General features: G+C 39.5%; 1 protein-coding gene across 10 annotated transcripts in view; it reads left to right on the top strand.

The window, feature by feature from the left end:
• The first annotated feature begins 14,136 nt into the window (after positions 1–14,136).
• Positions 14,137–20,636, top strand: part of LAMA2 (laminin subunit alpha 2) — a 376,159-nt gene continuing 369,659 nt past the window's right edge. For 9 of the 10 annotated variants that reach the window (XM_074580763.1, XM_074580762.1, XM_074580760.1 and 6 more), the window contains exon 1: positions 14,137–14,307. In XM_074580763.1, the coding sequence (XP_074436864.1) occupies positions 14,229–14,307 (79 nt within the window). In that variant the 5' untranslated portion in view covers positions 14,137–14,228. Of the gene's footprint in view, positions 14,308–16,513; positions 16,594–20,636 lie in introns of those variants that run through there. The other variant, XM_074580759.1, reaches the window with a different exon arrangement.

The raw sequence follows: 20,636 nt of genomic DNA, 5'->3' as shown, positions 1-20,636 counted from the left end.
GTTGCTCCACAAACCCTTAAATGTTATTATCATTGCTTTTCCCAATCAGAGCTCGTTAGCTGTGACCAAGAGCAAAAAGGGATGAAATGCAATATTGGGCTTCACACAATGTTCCATGTAAACCAGAGGAATGGGAAAAAATTACCTATTATACGGGCAGGACATATGGCTGTTTTGTCCAGCAGATATTGTCCATTTCTCAGATTTTTAGTAAGAAGAGACTTCTCATTATTAATTTGTAATAAGAGGAAGGTTTCCTTGGCATATGCAGAAAATCTATAATGAAATGTTGTTACAGTAAATTGCTGTTGATTAAAGGTAATACAGCCACAGCATAGTGTAAGTATCCCTATTATCTGTATCACGGATTTTCACAATAAGCTATTGAAAGGAGAACATAATGAATGCTGAAAATACAATGTGAATAACCCAACTTTCTTTTCCTAGACAGAGACCAGAAAATATTTACTTTTACTAAAAGCAGTTGTGTTGGTGTAAGTTTTACAATGTTTGTTTGCTCCAGACTCAAATTTGGCCTCTGAGGTGGATCTGTAAAGCAAACATTTTTCCCCTCTCCAACAATTTGTGTGTGCTCTGCTCTCGCTATTCACCTCTTAGCAAGTCCTGTTCACCTATAATGCTCATTATGAACAGACCTGGTTAAAGGTCTTTTTATGAAGAGGGCTAGGGTTAGAAATTAGATGTGTCCAGGGATATTTCTAACTTCTCACAAAGTTGTGTGCATTGTATCTCGACACAGAGGTAAAATTTGGTTGCTCATTTCCTTAAATCTAGTGATTTGGTAGTAGCACTTAAACGTGTTTTAAATTATATCATTGCAAGCAAAAAGGCTAGAAACTTTTATTTTAAAGGAAGGCCGACTATTCCCTTTACAGTACTGCCTCTAAAGCAAGGCAATGCTGGATCATGGTAACCAAATCCTAGAACGATTTATTTCTTTCAACACATGGAAATAATGTGGGAAGTTAGTGACGAATTAATATTCTTACATATGACTGGTTAGTAATTGTTTGTTCTTGTCCCACTGAGATTTTCTTATCTCACAAAATAGGATGGGTTTCTTTTTCCTGAAGAAATAAGCATGAGATGCCTCTATACAGGCTAACATAGGGCTACTTTTCTGTCCAGAGAAGAAACACCTCAGTGCTGATTCTTGCTTAAAATATCAGGCCACAAGCGTAGTCTGGGCTAGTAGACACCTATCGTCGTCCAGCATAGAAAGATGAACGTGCTGTTTAGACACAGGGGATATTTCTGATGCTTTTTCACAGTCCTCAATGGAGCTCTCTTCTGTCTTGGAAACCTGTATTTCTTCAACCCTTCCCTTTATCTGTCAAGCAGATGAGAAAGAGATCATCCTTCCCCTCACTCCACTCATCACGTTTGTTTTTCTCGCACACTGTGTAAAAGTGTCAGGCCATCCCAGAAAGCACCCAAAAGAAAATGTAAAGGAGCAAAGAACTGAGCTCCTCAGCTCTTTCTGTGCCTTCAGTCACGAGAGGCAATTCACTCCCAAAGCTAGCCTGCAATCTGACAGAAATCTTTTTCTTTCCAGCATTGTTACTCTGCCAATACCCATTAAGGGCAAATGCCACCAGCCTGAAACTGGGCTTTCAAGCAGGCAAATTTTCTTTCGCCATCAGAGGGCCTCCAAGAGACAGTAAGGTACCACTGTTGCGTCTGGCATTGCTGTCCCTATTTCCAAATTGCATGATTAGACTGATATGGAAAATAACTTGTTCTTCTCAGGAGACAAGTTTTAGCAGAGGAAGGGATTCTAATACTAGCAATTGGTATGTGCTTATGTAGAAAGGTGCTATAAAATGAAACAGATTACTTGGAGAGATAAAGGGGACATAAGTCTGTTCTTCATGCACTGATGCCTCAAAGCCCATCTCTCTGTCTGTTCCTTCTCCTTGTAGTCCCTGTGACAGAAGGCAAGTCTTCCATGGCTTTCTGCTGAGTGATGGAAACCTCTGCACATTCTAGCAGTTTTTAGCCTAGAAGTAGAGACCTCAGAGAAGATGATAAAGGAATAAAAGGTGGGGTAATATGTCCTGACTCTAGGCTCCAGGTTCAGGATAGTAGCAAGAGAGCAAGGGGAGACTGGAAAATGCGTGAGAAGCACCCTGCAGACAGATTTTGGCACTCGCTTCTTGTGTGGGCAGCCACCCACTATGCCGTATGTTAGGCACTGAATAGAATGACGTTTTTCATTCAACTCTCACAGGACCCGGGCTTCTCTAAAAAGACTGGGCATGCACAACAGCAGAATGCTACATAACAATGTGAGAGGGACTTTGGACTTGGTGCTGTGAAACTTGTTTTACAGGCGAGAGTAAAGCAGAAAGTTATCATTTAGGATACAGCAAGTGTTCTTTCTCGACTCTAGCCAGCACAGTCAATCTCCTGCAAGTTAGAAGGAGAAGAAATAAAGAAATCTAGTGTCTTCAGGAAGAGAGAGGGATAAAGGACAGGAGGAGAGATATTGAAAAGATAGAAAGAGGAGGACTCTAGAGTAAGTTAGGGCAAGTGGAATCAGTGTAAGTGCAGATGATGTTACAGATAATATTTTCCTTGTGGAACCAGATCCACAAGGCTATTAATACAACATCAGGTGGGCAAAAATCTGGGAAATGTTCATTCTTACTAGAACTATGTGAGTGAGAAAGATTCCTCATTTGCTTTCCATAGGTTGTAAAGGGCACCTGTCATCAAATCAATATCACATACAGTCCTTGTGGACCTTAATACTTTAAACATTCATCAATGGCAAATAAGTATCAATGCTGACAATGAAGGTAAGAACTGTCATGCAACGAATATCAATACAGTAGGGCATTTGTTTGGCATTTCAGAAATCTTGGGCTTCATAAACATGACTGATGTGTCTAATGCTGATGGGATGTGACTGCGAGACCCTAAAGTTTACTGAGCAGCCATCTCTTCTTTCAGTTACTTATACTAGTCATAGATTCTTTTCCATGGATGTTGGAAGGAATGTGTATCTGTCTAAAGCTGAGAACAGCTGGGCATATTTCCCCATTGGAACATGATAATGTCGTCTTAGGTTTCAAATGGGGGACCAGAAATAACCAGACCTAGTGTTAAGTCCTGAAAAAGGGACTTAACTTGGATGTATTGACTTGGATATATTGAAATTAGTAGCTCACCATTGATCACCCCAGAATTTGGAAGATGAAACGGTATTATCAGTAAACATAAATGCTTGAGTTCCTCTCAACCAGGACTGTGAAGTCACAACAGGTATGATATTCAGAGATGCCTGAGAAATTTAAAGTATGGATGTGAATGAAGCTATGAGTCCCCAGAAATATTCTTGTTAGGACAGCCTTTGGAACAGATCCATGAGAACACTGTAAATGGAGATATGGATCTCTATGTTGCAGTTGCTCAAGGACCACAATCTCGTTACAAAATACACCGGCTTTCTGATAAGAACTGTTGAGGAGCACCAACAGTAGGCTGTGCCACAATAGAAGGTGATCTAGGAGCTCGCCATGATAGAAATGGAGGTGAAATGCATCCAAAAAATGAGGGAACTCATATTGCTTGAAAACACAGCTGAGGCTGAAAGAAGACTAATACCTGGTAGCAGAGAAGATGAAGCAATTTTTTTTTCAGATGAGGACTGCAACACATTTCCTAAATAAACCACTATAGCTCAAATGATATATTGAAAATTATATAATTCCATCCTTAATATGCTAACTAGAATTAAGAAAAGAGCACTTAAAAGTTTGGAACTACTAGGCTGGAACAAGAATGATCACTTATTAAGCATATTAATTTTTCTTCATGAGCAATGAATCTTGAAAACCACAGTGGTTTGTCAAAATAATTAAATTCCATTTGCTTTTCAGATATAAATGCCTACATATCTTGCCAAAGTAATCCTTGCTTGCTAATCAGAAGCCTAAACTTTCCTATGTGTACTTTCTAAAACACATTTTTTCTTTTTCATTTATGAGGTAAGGTAAAAAAAATAAATTTGTTTTACTCATACTGATTATAACCTTCAACATTTTTCACACTGATCTAAGAGAATTAGTTTCTCAGAATTGTGTTCACATGTAACACAGGGATAAAACAAAGCTGAATTTCCTTTATTTTTGACAGTGCTAATTTCACTCTGATTTGTGTTTGTTTTATCAACGATTCAGGCTACTGCATGCCATGATTATAAAATGAAAGAGGCCTGGTGACATACCAGTATCAGTCTTATTTTGTAATTCCTTTATATCTGTGGGTAGACATCTACATATATTTTTCTTAGATTTCCTATTTCCTTGATTGATAGTAACAGTGGCAGTTAATCAAAAAGGCTTTTTGCTATCCTTTGCAAAAGGTCTGTGATTTCTGCTGTGATACTTCAGTACAGATCAAGAGCCTTTATTCAGTACTGTTACAGCGTTACACACAAAGCCCCCCCAAAATCTCAGTGCCAAACCACACTAAAAAACCCCCCTATGATTGGTTAGTTGTAGTGACACACAGTTAGACTACACTTACCCCATAGAAAAGGGCAATACCTTCTCGCAGTCCTTGTCAAGGCTCTGAGTGCAGCCTGCCACACACCTTCCCAGACAGCAGGCTGCCTGCACTCAAGGCTAGCTCTGACACGATGCAGGCATGTAACCTTGGGTCAGATGGTGGTGACTGTGCTGTGTGAGCTGGGAGAAATTCTCCTGGTAACTGCACAAGAGAGAAAGAAGTTAACTTGAATGTCTTCCCAGTACCTTTCTGATCCTACTCAATTATTTCTTAAGCACAGGCAAGAACAAACTTTTTCAACAGGAACATGTGCCTGATTGAAGGACCTTTTTTTCCTTGTTCTTTCAAATCCAACCCCAGTCCCCAAGTCCTAACCCAAATACATTTTGAATCCTTATGCATGCTATCCTGTCAGCGTTAGTCAGAGCAGCATGAGGGGGGTTGCTCCGCAAGGAGAGACAAACCTGAAGCTGAGGATAACACCAAGGCACGGAGAGCAGCAGCATTGCTGACAAGAACCAAGTACCTGAACAAGGAAAGCAGATAAGGTCCGGTGACTGTAGCCATGGCTGGACACATTCCAGTGATTACCAAACAAGTCTGTAGTGCTGAGACAGGTCTGGGACCAGACCAGCCAGCCAAGTCTGTAGGTCAGGTTCAGAACACGGGAGGTGTGTGCAACCATACCTGCAGCATGAGTCAGGCACAGAACCAGGATGACAGCCTGATCTTAAGTCCTGCTCCCAGCAGAAGAGGGGAAGGCTCCCCAAAGAGGCTTCTCATAGCTCTTCTCAAGGCCTTCACCATATCAGAGTTGGCCCTGGGTGAAGGCAGCCAGATTCTCAGGATGAGAGAGGATGCATGCTGGTAGTTCCCAGCTGTCCTGGTAATTAACTGATTTAGTCCATTTTGGAGCGTGAACTGAATTTACGTTAACCCAGAAATTAGGAATCTGAGCTGACTTGACAGTGTTATTGCATTGCATACGTATCCTGCAGAATAGGACATCCTAAATATTACTTGAATACTCTCTACCATAGCAGTAAGGAATCAGTAATCTCCTCTTGGAGACTTGAGATAGAATTTAACTTATGTTTTAACATATTGAATTGTTTTTTTATTTATTTATATTTAATAATCTGAACTGGGAGGCCTTAAATGATTTCATAAACAATAGATAATTCTTGACAAGTCCCTAGTGAGATTTTGTTAAATTTATAGTAGAAGAAAATCAAAATACAGAGCTAGGAGACAGTTGTTGGTACTAATTAATCAGCTTCCTAAAGTCTGGAATTACAAGTAATTTTCAAGTAATTTTAAGTTTTTTTCCAATTCCACTCAGGCAAATCTTACACCAATAGTGTTACTAAAACTTTTAATAGTATGGATAGTGTTTACGGGAGATATATATCATGAATTTACATATATCAATGGCTATGACTTTCATTAAAAAGTAGTATTTAACGTACAGCAAGTGGGTGTATATATATGTATATCAGCAGAAAATTAAAGCCATATATAGCAACTGTTAGAAACGTATTTATATGTACACCGTTAATATTGCTATTTTAGTGTTGTATTTAATGTTATTAAAGCATAATGCATGGTTTTAATATTCTTTTCATATTTATTTTAAGATTTTATTGAGTCCAATATTCCAAACACAGTAAATAGTTTATGTCAAATACCTCATTATCCATTTGTAAAAACAAGTCTCTTATAAATGCAGTAATTGTATAAGAAGATGTAAAATACGAGTTTGAAAACCAGTTATAAAGGGAACGGTCTGCAACACATTAACTGTAATCAGCCAAGGAAAAGTATTTTTCCATCTCTTTCAATTTATGAGGGTCTCCCTATTTTCTTACAAGTTCATTCACAATTTATAAAGGAAATAATCATATTATTTGAGAAAAAGCAAGCATGCCATACGAATGTACTAGAAATCCCAGACAGAAATGTTGGTTGGATGAGATGTTTAGAGTTCCATTAGTCCAGCCTCCTGCCTGATGCAGCCCTTCTGCCAGTGTTGTATCAGGTCAGCCATGGCTCTGGCTGGCTTTTGCCAGTCCCCAAGTTTCTCCAACTCCCTCAGAAATGGAGCTCTACCTGCTGTTGTGTCAGACATTTCAACTAGTCTAGTGTCATCTGCAAATCTGTTTTGATGAATTAATGAAGCATTATGTGTCCCAATTATTATTCCTTGGTTGTGTTGCTACCAGATATCATTGGGATGTCACGCTATTGATTATGATATTTTGAGCCTGGCAGTCCAGACAGTTCTCAGCCCACCTAACAGTCGCTTCATCCAGCTCATACGTCTTCAGGTTCCCAATGAGAACCCTGTAGGAGATGATGTCAAAGGTCTTACTAAAGGAAAGTATGTTACATCCAACGAATGGAGCAAAGACAAGTAAAAAGTACCTGTATTTGTCCAGTACATATAGTCATATTTTATTTGTTTGCTCTGATATGTTTCAAGCCATTCCTTACTATTTATAAACAAAAAAAGATACTGCCTAAAATTGAAACAAATGCATGAGTAAAGGAACTCTCCACAAGACAATTGTACATGGCAAAGAAATCAAACACCACTATCTCAACATCTTTGGGGTAATAACCTGCAAAGACAACAAAAAACATGTCTGGGAGAAAATACACAGAACTATAGTGTCTAGAATAAGCTCAAAACACTTTTCTTGTAATTTTTTTCTCTTTCTTTCATGAAGAAGTAGATTTTGGAGCAAGTTCTAGAAGTCTTCAACCTTGGACTAAAGAAGAGAAACAGAATGAAGGGCCTTCTGTTCTTTTGAACATATAAAACAAACCTAGGAATGTATCTTATTTATCTTAGTCAATCTGTCAAGCTAAAGCTTGATGAGAGATGATCTGTAAGACATTTGCTTTCTTGCATATAAAAATAGAACAAGATCAACTGTTTCATTAATAGAATTAATTTCCAGGTGCCTTTTTTTTCCTATGTTTTATTGGTTCTGTGCAGAAGTGGTATTATTTTGGATGCCTAGAACAGGTGGGATACACTTTTGTACTGTGTGCACAGTTCTGCAGGATAACAGATGGGCAGGTATACCAATAATGAAAGCATTTAGAGTTCGTGCCACAGGCTAATTTTATTTGACTAAAATAATCATCCGACCAAGTAATACAGTGTACCTATCAATAAAGATAATTGGATAGTTATTTAAATTAAAGACACTTGCTTAATCTGATAATTTTAAATTTTATTCCAAAAAGACTGTAATCTTGTAAAATAAATAATTTACTGATGGCACCAAGTCACAATCTCTCTTTGAGGATATACATACACATTAGAAACATCCCTTAATTTTAAATTTTAAGATTGCTAAAAGAAAGTACTCTATTAATACAGAAATTGACCTTTTGACCGATGTTCTTGTAGATGTACACAAAGGCATTTTCTAAATAGTACATGATAAGCTATTCTCTTGAAGTGGGCATAGCATTCAAAGTTCTTCCTTTTGTGTATTTCCAGTTTCTAGATTTTCACATTTTTTACTCCAGAAATAGGAACTAAAACTCAAGTGAGTCACAGAACATTTACTCTGCAACTACTTCTAAAATCCCAGTTTTAAAGCTGTGGATGAGATCTGCAGACTTCTTTATTGAATGGAAAATTATGTTACAACTTAAATGAAGCAGTTCATTTTTGGCTGCATACACAAACATGTAATTTCACAACAAAAGTGACCTTCACTACCCTTTTAGAACATTCTCCAGGTTTTCCTAATGAACAAAGTACAGATTGACTCCTTCCTTCCTCCCTTCCTCCCTTCCTTCCTGTTAGTTACAGGCTTTTCTATTCTAAATCAAAATTGTCATCAGCTTCAATTATTTCCTTAGCGTATCAAACCACAGTACAGCCAGCTCAGTAAGATGTAACCATGTGTGTAACTTTAACATGTGACTGATGCCACTGATTCTAATACTTCACACTCATTTCAGTTGTCTCCATGAATACCCAGGTGATGAAAGACGTTTCTCTAAATACTTTGCTAGACTAATACCTATTTTGATTCCTTGAAGTCAGTGAGAGGAGTCTGGACTGTGTTGCCTTTTGGATATTCTGTATGGTTATCATCCTTGATACTTCCTAGTTAATGAATTCTGGTTTTGTAAAATGTAGCAATACTCACAACACATCTTTCTTTCATAAATGAAGTCATTGAGAGCCTCAAAGAGGAAAAATTTAGAAATCTGTCAGGAAGTGAGGAAAACATAAAACTTAAGCAGAGGAGCTAAAAATTTAGATTTTACCAGATAAAGTAATATAGCCTTCAGATCTACAGGAGATCATTAGTAACTTATCACATCTTAACTGATAATGACCTAATGTCTCCGATGTATTTATAAGTACATCTCTTTTACAATATTTGTGAAGCAATGTTTCCTCCACATTTTGATTTTTTTCTCTAATTTTGCTGGTCTTACTATTTCTGGAAAACAATTTCAAAAGCAAACCGAAGAGTCTACAATTTCTTGAAGATAAAATCTTTCCATTATAGAAGAGGGAAATTTAATCCCTGTATTTTTGAGGATATAAATTGGTAATAATCTAGTGAACTGACCCTTGCTCTCACATTACTGCATCAACCTGCTTTTGCTAGTCTTTGGGTGTGACGTCATTGCAAAGAGGAATATCACCTAAGCAACCCTATAATGCTAAAAAGCTTATAGCTGAAACGTGTAGAAGGAAACAGATGGGGCAGTATCTGGAAATTTTATTTGTCAGATATCGTCCATCTGTTTCTCTACTTGTCTGCATGTTTTGCAGTAATATCCATTTTTAGGCAGGCAAGTCAATATAATTCTACAGAATTGGTTTAATCTTCTGTTTTATTATTATTATTTAATTTTTATTTTTTACAATTCATTAACGGCTGGCAGGGAAACATAAAACCCACACTGATGATTCAGCCAAACAATCCTCATCTCCATTCTATGAGAGGCAAAGTTATACTTCAGGGCAAAATTAGTAGATGTTAACTCTTCTTATTAATCAGTTCTAACAATTTTGGCAGTTTCTCACATGCAACAGACCTCCTAAATAAATGAATGATAGAGACTATTTTTAAATGCGTTCTAAAACTGAAAAGATTATGTGTCACTTCAGAGTAAGTTCTAGGTTTTTTGTAATGAGTAGCTATTAAAATCAGTAAGTCTTTGTTGGCAGCTATCCGATTCTCTGAAAATAGAACAACAAAATGCTTTGCAACAGGTACATTATTTATGGAGAGTATATAAAGGCTTTGGTTGTAAAAATTAATTATGGGCTGAGGAACTCTATTTGCTTTCTGCTTCATATTCTTAGCTAAACATAAGCTAACATAATGTTGCTGCCATTGCTCTGCAAATTGCTTCTTTCTCACAGGACCAAAATTAAAAGAAAAGCCACTTAAAATAGCAACATAGTCAGAAAGGTCAATGGCTTAAAAGGAAGTTATGAGAAGTCAAGACAAGAAATGAGTGGTGCTTACAAATGGCACACAGAATCCAGTATCTGTTCCTTATGCATAAGTACCAATAGCGAGGTATTAACAGATGAGCATTTAGCTTAGTAAGAGTAACTAAAAAATAATGATGGTAGGTGGGCTGGCTGCCCGAGATTCATAGTCTGACTAATTACAGGGGTGGTGAGCAAGGCAAAATGGAGGGTTTGAAACAAAATGAGCTCCATTCTGAAATGACCTCCATCCTGATGCCATTTGTAGCTCATCAAACTGTAACAACTCTGCTCTTGACTCTACCCTTTTCAGGATGCAGTGACTGCTATTGTTGTCATCCTTCTCTTCACAGCCTTTCCTGCCAACTTATCATATTTACCCTCTCTTTATTACCTAGGCCCGAGTCTATCCTGTTCTCTCTCCGTTCTTTCAATTATTTTTCCTTTCTTTCCCTCTTTAGTAATACAGGATTACTTCCTGACCTGCAATTATCTGCATCTGCTACCATATCAGCCTTTAAATTGACAATACTCAGTGACTCTGGCAACAGGGTCTCACAAGAATGGCTTTCTATCGATGTTAAATTTTTCCTTTTCTTCATGACTCCTTTTCTTCATGACTACTTTGATCTTCAATTCTATTCCTTGCTTTGCTATTGATTCCAAGTCACATATTTCTTTCTCCAAGTCACATATTTCTTTATCCCTTGTCTGTCTTTACCTTGTCTTTTGCCAGCCCCTTCCCTAATATATGCTTTGGTTGAACACAACCCTGGCATGAGGATATCTCTGGTTCCTCCTGACTTCAGTCCAAATCACAGACCATGTCTCACCTTACCCCTAAAATGGGTTAATTTTTTGATTGTTGTGATTCACACATTTCAACTCATCCTAAGGGCTGTATTTGATTCTTCTCTCCATTCTTTAAACTTTTTTTTCATGTTTATTTGCTTTATCCTTTGATTACAGTCCTCACTTTGCACCTCTCTGATCCTGATGCTGATTTACAAGGTCTTGACTGCCTGGCTTGATCTCAGATCTATCTGCTCACTACGAACCTGTCTGGAGATCTGGACTCTTGGCTGATCCCAGTTATCGTCAGGTACTCTGGGATCAAGCCCTGTTGGTGAGGCCACTTCCCTGCTTCCCTTGGTGTTGTCTTCATCCTCCAACTTGGCTCCAGTTTCAGAGCAGCCCCCTCTTGCTGCTCCTTGATGCAGCTTGGCATTTTATAGCATGAAATTATTTCCTGTGGTTCAGGTGTGAAAAATGTTGTTGATTTAATAAGCCAGTAGGTTATCCTGGCATATCTTGCCTCTCTGTGTCCCCAAACTATTTAAGTTTATAGCTCTGGTGTACAGTTACAGAGATGTCAGCGTTGGCTCTGACTGGTGATTAGGTACCTGGGTATGGCAACAGCGCAGCTGAGCTGAAAGTAGGCCAAGTTCTTACAATGCCATCTCACATTAAAGACCATACAGGCTCAACAGCAGGAAAAGCTGATTGGAAGAAAAGGTCAGGTAAATAACATATGTTGGGTTTAATACTGGTGTAATATTGATATTTGGGGACCCCTACAACCAATCTGCTGTTGATCTTAATAATTCATGAATCATGGAGATATTTTGCAGATACCTAAAAAGAGGACAACATACTGGGACAGGCACTGAAAAAGCACTAGCTTTTGTTTTTGAGACTAATATACACCTGAGAAGCTGCAAAGGCAGAAATGCTGGTACACAGAAAAAACCAGCACTGACAAGAGTGAATTTGACTCATCTTTGGGTATGAATAAAAAGATTGTTAAGGTAGTTTTGAACATAAAGTCAAAACTATAACCCATTTCAGCCCTGGTAAGTGATGAATCCATACCTGAGCCTACTACCTAAGATCTGACGAGACCTTCTTTACGTAAAGCAGCAGAGGATCCTGCCTTCATGGCTCGCTTTCAGTTTCTATAACCTGCTTCTGAAGTATGTTGATTTTCAGTCAACACTGAAAAAACTCAAACTCATCTGTAGCGCTTGTAGCTCTCCAAGCCCTGGAAAGAATTTCTCCACCTGGGGGAATATGCAACACATGCTAATAGGGCTTTTATGCAGCAGCTGCCACTACGCTTGGCCCAATTTACCAACAAAAACACAATACATGTGTTTTTAGAATCAAACTGTTGTAGATGTAGTCAACCCCCTACCTATAAAACTGGCACTGAATTCTCCTAGTTACAGGTGTATACCTGGAGTGAAGTGGTTTTACTTTATTTATTGTACTTAACAATTCACTAGCTTATTCTTCTTGTATATATGCACAATTCCTTGCAGTCAACATTTTTGCACGAAGGGAATTGCAGGAAGAAAAGCATCCAGAAGAATGTACTGCTTGAATGGAAACACTTTACGGACTAAATAGTCAACACTGAAAAAACTGTGGATAGTGCCCCTCCCTGTCCCTCAGGGCTATGTATATACTTAGTATATACAATGTATATACTATTCTATGTATATAGCAAAAGCAAATGGCTGACAAGATGAAAACCATCAAGATGAACCTTGAACTTGAGTTTCCCTGTAAGACGTGCAGAAGGCCCACTACATCATCTCTTGGCAAGAGGATGCAGCATTTTCCACTGACTGACGCATGATAAATGGCCGAGTCATATAAGAGCATTATTGTTGCTGCCCTGTACTGGGGGAGCAGTTTCTAGAAGGCCACAGAAGCAACGGGTGTCCGGTAACAGCAATCCCAGCAGCAGAGTCCAGGCCATTCAGGGTGAAACCTCAGAAGTGAGCAGTCACTGCGAAGAGAAAGAACGAGTCTACTCAGGGCAGGATGGCAGTGAGAGAAACAAGCCGGCTGTGTTGCTGGATCTAATGGTCTATTGTACCCAAAATGCCGTGTTCCTTGAATTTGGGTTTGGAGTAACAGGCAAATTTACCAACAGAAAAGGCTGTGGTTTGAGAGCTAAAACAATGTCTCAAGCTCAGGCTGGCGCATACTTACCCCCTAGCCTTGCTCAGCGTCGGCTTCAGGAAGTGAAGATGTGTTTGTGCGCACACACACACTGAGGTACTTATGTCGGGAGGTATATAGAGTTGCTTAATCTCTATGTGCAACGCAAAGAACGTCCAGTCCGAGGCGTGGTGTTGGGAGGTCCGTGCAGACGCAGGGGTGACCACACCACTCCGAAACGGGCTGACAGCACCATCTGATTTTTGCGACTTTGTGCAGACACGCAGTGAGTTCAGCCCAGCTCCTTTTCTCTAACCGTCCATAGTGTGCTTTTCCAGTACGCTTACAGGCAGGTTGGAAGCCTTGCTGCTCACCTCTTTCCATCATCAAAATCCGTTTTTATTGGCTTATGTTTTTTTTCTTTAGGAAAACTATGCAATAGATTTAAATCAGCATTTTATTTTACTGCAACGTTAATTTTCCCTTTATGCACTAATATGGATTTTTTTTCCTGTCATATGTTGCTGGCGCTGACATACTACTTACAGACACAGCAGGGAAAAAATGTATTTGGCTTATTCGCAGTTCTCGTTTTCCAAATGCCTACCCAGAAAGTGGTGTGGGTTTTTTTTTTTCCCCGCTCCACAGTACAGGTATTTTTATCTCTCTCAGATAACGAGATAAATGTTTATTTTTTCAATTGTCAGGCAATTCCCAGAGAGGCTCGGTCTCGTTTCCCGACCCCCGGGAAGCCCGCCCTGCTGCCAAGGCGGGAAGGATGAGGGGGTCGGTGGCTGGCGGCACCGCGGCCTCAGCGGCAGCGGCCGTTACGGGTGGGTGCCGCGGCCGTTAGGCAGGGCACGTGCCGCCTCCCTCGCACGGCGCCTCGTGCGACCGGCGGCCAGAGTCGAGCTGGCGAGCGGGCGTTTGCTCTCCCGGCGGTGCCGGGCCGCTCCCGAAAGGCGGGCGGGCCTCGGCGGCCTCCCGTGTGCGCTCCCGGCCGCGGCAGTCTCGGTCCCCTCCTCTGGCTGTGGCTCAGGGCTTTGCCCCCTCTGGGGGCCCACCGGCCGCTCTTGCCGCCTCGGCTGCCCTCGGAGACGCGGGGCGGAGAGCGGCGGGGCGGGGAGGGGGGGACAGGCAGGGGTGTGTCCTGCTCCCGGCCCGGGGCAGCGAGGTCTCTTCTCCCTTCTCGGGTGGCGGCAGTTCACTCGCCTGGCTGGCCCGGGGCGGGACGAGACAGCAGCTCGGCTGTCTAGGAGCCATGGCACGGGGAAGTTTGCCGCTCCTCCTGCTCCTGGCGGTGCTCGGCAGCCGAGGCCAGCCGCCGCCGCCGCAAAGAGGTACAGGGGAGCGGGGAGCTCGTCCCTCACTCGCCCCGGCCGGGGCCGCGGAGGACGTTGAGGGGGAGGCGACCTTGCCACCGCCTCGGGCGCCCTTGTGGTGACGGGAGGGTCGGGGGTACAGGGACCGAGAGTGACAAGTAACCCCCAGCCTGTAGAGGGGGCTCGGCGGGGCAGCGCTGCCGGGGCAGCACCGGCTGGTACATCGCCCGGTCTGAGGAGGCGTTCTGTGGCGCCGGGCGGGCCGCGGTCTTCCACCCCGCTGCTGCCGTGGTCCTCGCGGGGCGGCCGGCAGGGAGCTGGTCTGCTCCCCCCGTTACACTCCGTCTCCCGCTCGTTCTGCCCCGTTAACTCTGACACACGCTTTTATTAAGAGGCAAAGTCACGGTTCCGAGCACGGTAGGTGAGCTGCATTGTGACTGAACGTGGAGGGGCAAATCATACGTATTATTATAGTTTAGGGACTACGGGTCCTGGTCCCCGAAGCATCACAGTTTTACTGGCTAATCTGTTGGCAGCCCTCTCCCCGTGTTGTGCCCGTCTGTTGGCATCTCTCTGATTAGGAGAAGCTTGGTAGGCTGTATTGAAACAAATGAGGGCTGCTCGGGCTGCTTTTACCTAAGGTGACAATTTGATACACTTACCTAGTAACAAAGCTTTTCTCGGTGCTAAAAACTAATCACGACTGGAATGGGAAGAGAATCAATTGTATCCTGTACGAGTAGTCAGTGTCTTACACAAACAGTTGTATTCCATAGGTGTGTTGACACTAACCGTTTTTTGTTTGTTTGCCTTTTCAGTTAGTGTCATGTGGAAAGATCAAAAAGGGTGAGGTACAGATATCAGAGAAATAAACTTTATTAAATGTATCAGCTCTTACAGGAAATCCTTAAAACCGTTCTTCAGCTCACAGTATTCCTTCTGGTGCCTGCATTTGCTGCTCTTTACATTTTTAGCCTTGCTAAAAAGCATGCAGTAAGGAGATACCATGGGTGTGTTAAAATAAAACTAATTAAAGCCACCGGAATAACAGCAAGCTTCTGCTTGACCTTGATGTCGCTCTATATGCTGAACACTTTAGATTAGGAATTTTTAGGGTTTAGGGTTTACTTTGGAAACTATGATGTACTGTTATTTCATGAAAAAAAGTGTCTCAGGCAGCTGACTCAATTTTACTGTGTAAGGATAAACGACAGTTTATCAAGTATCTGTGTAGATAAAAACTCATCCAGAATTAGACTGCGTTTAGATGATGACTTATTGGTAAACATTGAAGACTGAGATATTAAAAGTAGAGCATTTAAGATATAGTACATCATGCATTTTCTTCTTGCCTTTTCTTTTTTTCCTTTTTTCCCCTGCCAGCTAATTCATTTTTTCAGCTGGAAAAATACTGATTTGGCATTTCTTTTAATATTCTTTCTGTTTCACTCACACATGCACACAGGCACTTTTGGAGAATGCCCTTTTCTTTCTGCACTGTCTTGGATTTTTTAACCTCTGCAGTGAAGGGATATGATCCTTGTTTTCCTTTTAAATTAGAAGTGGGTGTCTTGGGTGTTTATCTGCTGCATCATTGGTATTATGTTATAACTGAGTTCTGGTAATTCAGTGAGGAACACTAGGACTTTTAATTAAATGTTAATAATGTGATGATGGGACCTTCTAAACCTCACAGTTGAATTCAAGTGCTGGCCTGCCAAATTTTTAAGCCATTTACTGTCTTCTAAGATCTGTTACAGCTGCTAGGAGGTGCTAGCACTATGTAGATATCACACTGTTGCCCATGCAAAGAAGTAATGAGCTCCTTTCTAATGCAACAAGTTTGAAAAGTCTGACTTCACTGAAGTCCTGGGGGATTTTTAACATGTACAAGAATGTTACTAGACCCATGGTTTATACCTTTAGCCTCAGAACTTTTTTTTTTTTCCATTTAATAGTTATTTGGTAATAACCATAATGTTGGATGGTAAGTACTGCTCTCTTAATTGTTTGCACCAGTCGGATGTCTGGGGAGAAAATTATGTAACAGAGCTGCAATGCTTTGAAAAACAGTATTTGAGAAATCACAATGAATTCCCATGTTGTTTTTAAGAACAGAACAGTTCAAGAACATTTTGCACCTCAAATATGAGAACAGTCTGTAATTCTTTTTTTTTGTTTTTAGTTTTTTTTTTAAATTACTTAAGTTAGTAGAAAATTTACTGTGCTCAGAAACGTGGAGATAAATTTAAGTTTTTTTTTTTTTCAGCTACACATATTATTTGTTCTTCTGTTGTTTGAACAGTAAGTACTTATATAGAATTTATCATAAAAAGGAAGAATTAGTGCTAAAAAGGCATGTGCATTCTGTAACAGTGTTTCTTAAAGGTATGCATAACTTGCAGTTAAGGCAAACTTACTGAAGTGCTATATAATGTTTCTTTTGAATCTTGAACCGTGGTTCATCTTTCCTGTGGAATGTGAGAGGAGGAGGAGTAGTTTACAAAGGAATAAAAAACTTGCTTTGATCTTGAAGGATTCATCTTTTATTAAAAAGTCTAAGTTATCTATCATGAGAGAGAACTGAAGCTATGTATCTGTGAAAGGTGTGAATAGTAGAGACAGGGCTGAGGAACATACGCTGCACAGTAACTTGATCGGTGGTGTCAGTTGCTGACATCAGTGGAGATAACTCATGGAGTACAGGTGTTTCTTAGCATCTCACAAATCGGAAGTGTAAGTTGACTCCAAGGGGTGAAGTATATAGGACGCTTATAAAGTCAAAGTGAAATTTCTCACTCAAAAGAGATATGAGAGGTGAACATCAACTTAGTGTTAGCAGAATATGACTGGTGCCAGTCTGTTAGGCAATAGGTGGTGGCAGGTTGGTTAATATTTTTAAGTTTGTCTGTAGATGTAGGGGTTTTAAATGAGTTTTCAGAGTTTAGTTTGAAATTGTTCTCTCTGTGTTATCTCATGGAAATGAGGAGTTACAAGATTCCTTCCCACATGTGTACGTGTGTGCATATTGTACACTGTACTATGAAAAGTCAAGAGAGAAGGATAATGGGACATAATTTTAATATTTCACATATTAAAGCTGAAGAATGTTGTGTGGACTTAGATTCTGTGTTTCTGGGGACAAAAACCCAGATGCTTTGTTAATGTAATCTGTAAAGTGAAAAGTCAAGTCTCTTATTTCTTTACAGGGACTGCTTTGGAGTAAGGTCAGTTTTCAAAAATGATCAACCCCCCTAGCTGAAATCATGATATAGAGAGCATTTCTGTCATGGTTGATAGCATTTAACCATTAAAAAAATTCTTATGACTTTATTTGGAGAATGGTGCTTGTAAATGGTTTAGTTGGTATTGGAAAGAATAACATTGGTAAATTTGCATTCTACTTTCCTGAGAACAGTTTAAGTGATTGCTCTGTTTATCAGCTTGTTCCCACCTAAGTATATTTTGAAGCTGTTGTCCAATATCAACCAAATTTGAAAGCAATGTAGAAATCTTTGCGATAATCACTGAAAATCAATAACTATTCGGGAGAAAGAGCCCCGAAGTATTTTCTCTTCCATGAGAGGAAAGGTAGAATGATTAAAATCTAATCCATTCAGTCTGGTTAGTCAACATATGTAGGGCTCATATGTGAAGGAGAACATGTCTGTTGTGAAGGACTGGCATCTTACAATGTGTAAAATTCTGTGTCTATTTTTTTTTTTAAAAAGGAGTTCTTTAATCCCTTTTCAGGGTTTTATAACAGGTAACAAGCGTTGTTCACTGAAGGTGTACTGCAGTGTAGTACATTCTGTGTATACCCTTTTTAAATTCATTCTATATGCCGCTAGATATTTTTGCAGATAAACTTTTCAGTGATCTGGAAATTAAGATTTTTGTTTCTTTTTAATTATTTTTTAAAAAAAATCTATGTGTACAAAACCAATATTGATCAGTTCTAGAAACTCTTTTAGCAGTATTTAGTGCTGCCTGATCAATAGGGATTAACCAGTCCCAGCATTTTGGGAGATGCTGCTCTCAGAAATATGTTGTGATTGCTCGTAACTTTTTACTTACAAGTTGTCCGTATTATTTTCTTATAGTTTAATAACTGATTGAGAAAGTGAAAGCAGAGGGTATTAATATGTGTTTCAGGTTTAGAATGTGAGAAAGGAAAACAGTAATTAAGGCCAACCTAAGGTATTATAAATACGTAGAATTGCCCAGACTGACTGGAGACATGAATTTGTTTTTTTTGTATATATGCTTCAACTTGAAATAACTGTAGCCAAACTGAATGAGGTAGGTCTTGCACAAGAATGCGTGAATTTCTCCAAGCAACAAATAAAAACATAAGATGCCCTTTATGTTTAAACCCCTTATTATTAATTTTTTCCTCCTACAAGTTTTTTACAGGAGACTTTCTTATTACCCTTGAAATACTAAAGTCAGAACCATGGTTCTTTAACCTGTTCCAAAAATCTGCTCTAAAATAATACAGCAAACAATCATTTTTAATTAATTCAGGCTGGAGGAAGGAATCCACCCACACATGTTCTAATTTCTTATCCAGCTACTTGGACTGACAGTTTTTGGAGATTATAGTATTTTGGAATAAGAGGCAGCATGAATTCCTGGTGCAGGGTTGCTTTTTTTTCCCCCCTTTTTTTCTTTTTTTCCCCTGAAGTCCAGACTCCTTATGGAGTCAGGAATGTTGGTAATAGGACACAAATACATGCAAATGTGAACCAGTGTGCATATCTGAATATCTCCTTTTCTTTCCCAGATTTTTTTCTTAGACAATAAGCACTTAATTACTGGATATTTTTCTCCTGAATGAGAGTTCTCTCTAGAGTATCTGAGGACTACAAGTTATTTATTCTCTTGTACCAGCTACTGTAGTTGATAGGATAGCTGCTTCCTAGTTCCTGCTTTTCCACAGTTTTGATGTTCTCCTCAATCTGAAAATGTAGGTAAGAGAGGTACCGAAGAAAATAGCAATGATTTCGCACCGCTTCTGTACCATGGATAGGGTAGAGATTAGACCTTTCTTTTTTTTTTTATTTTTATTTTTTACAATTTAGTTTTATTAGAAAAATAGTAAGATTTGCAGAAAAAGTAATTTGAATTTGTGTGATTTTTGTTCTGAGAAATAGCAAAGATCTCTCAGGATTCTTGCAAAAATAAAACAAATAGCTGTTACTACCCTCAATTTTTTCAGCAGTTCAGTCCCCATTAGTTACACCATACCATCACAAGGACTTTCCTAGGACTCTGTTCCCTGCCAGATTCCTCTAGCAGACATTATCTTTGAATCAGACCTTGTAATAACATTAGACTGTAAAGCAGCTGTAGGAGTATTATGCCAGGGAACTCTTGTGAAACCTCAGGAAGAATAATAAACATTCCTGCAGAGTGGATTATCCAAATACCATTACAATGCCTTGTTCTGTCCCAACTGACGTGTATCTACTACTGTCATAATTAATAGCTTTAAGATGTAATAAAAAAGAAAATCACTATAAAGTGAACAAAATGGTATTAAAAAATTAGTTTTATAGCTATATATATATTTTAATGGCAAATGACTTTATCTTGTCACTCTTCACCTACCCAAATGAATGGGGACAGTCTTTGAGGTCATTTAGAAAGAATCAGAAGAATTCTTCATCAGAAAAGTTTGGAAAATATCTCTAAATATAATGTACATTTCCCATTGCTACAGAAAAATGGAGCAAAGCTGGGGGTTGGCAATCAGGAACTTAGAGGAACTTACAAGAAACAGAAATTGGAAGCACTGTTTTTCTGCACACTTCCAGTGACAGTTGATTTAGGATTTAATTTGGTTTTCTACATATACACTAGCTCCTCTGATGAACCCTGAGAGTTTTAGATGCTGCTTTCACTCAGGCTACCTTTAGGTGTTGATGGAAGATGCTGAACATGGCAATGTATTCTTCTGTTTATGCTATCTGCTCAACAGCCTGTAATCCTGTTCCACAGAAATATCTGGGTAATCTCTATTATAGGGAAGTGCATTATATACTAACTTTCCTGGAGTATATCCTGCACTGAGAATGCACTATTCTGAACAGAATACTGCTATACAATTTTTACTGAACACTTTTTAGGCTGGCAGAAGGAATAAGTACATAGTGTTATTTCTACATATTACTATATTTCTAAATATGCATCGTAATACTATGTTGCTGTGATAACTATTCTGTGCATTTTCTAAACCTGTCTGCAATGGTAGGGAATATGAGTAGCGTGGATTCCTCTGAAAGCCAGAGTGCTCTACAAAACAGGAAGAAATCCATGCCTTTTAAAGAATGAAAAGTAACATA

The sequence above is a fragment of the Larus michahellis genome, chromosome 3 (genome assembly GCF_964199755.1).
Source record: "Larus michahellis chromosome 3, bLarMic1.1, whole genome shotgun sequence".
NCBI lineage: Eukaryota > Metazoa > Chordata > Aves > Charadriiformes > Laridae > Larus > Larus michahellis.
Note: the sequence above shows the minus strand (reverse complement) of the source record. Positions and strands in the feature narration are given on the sequence as shown.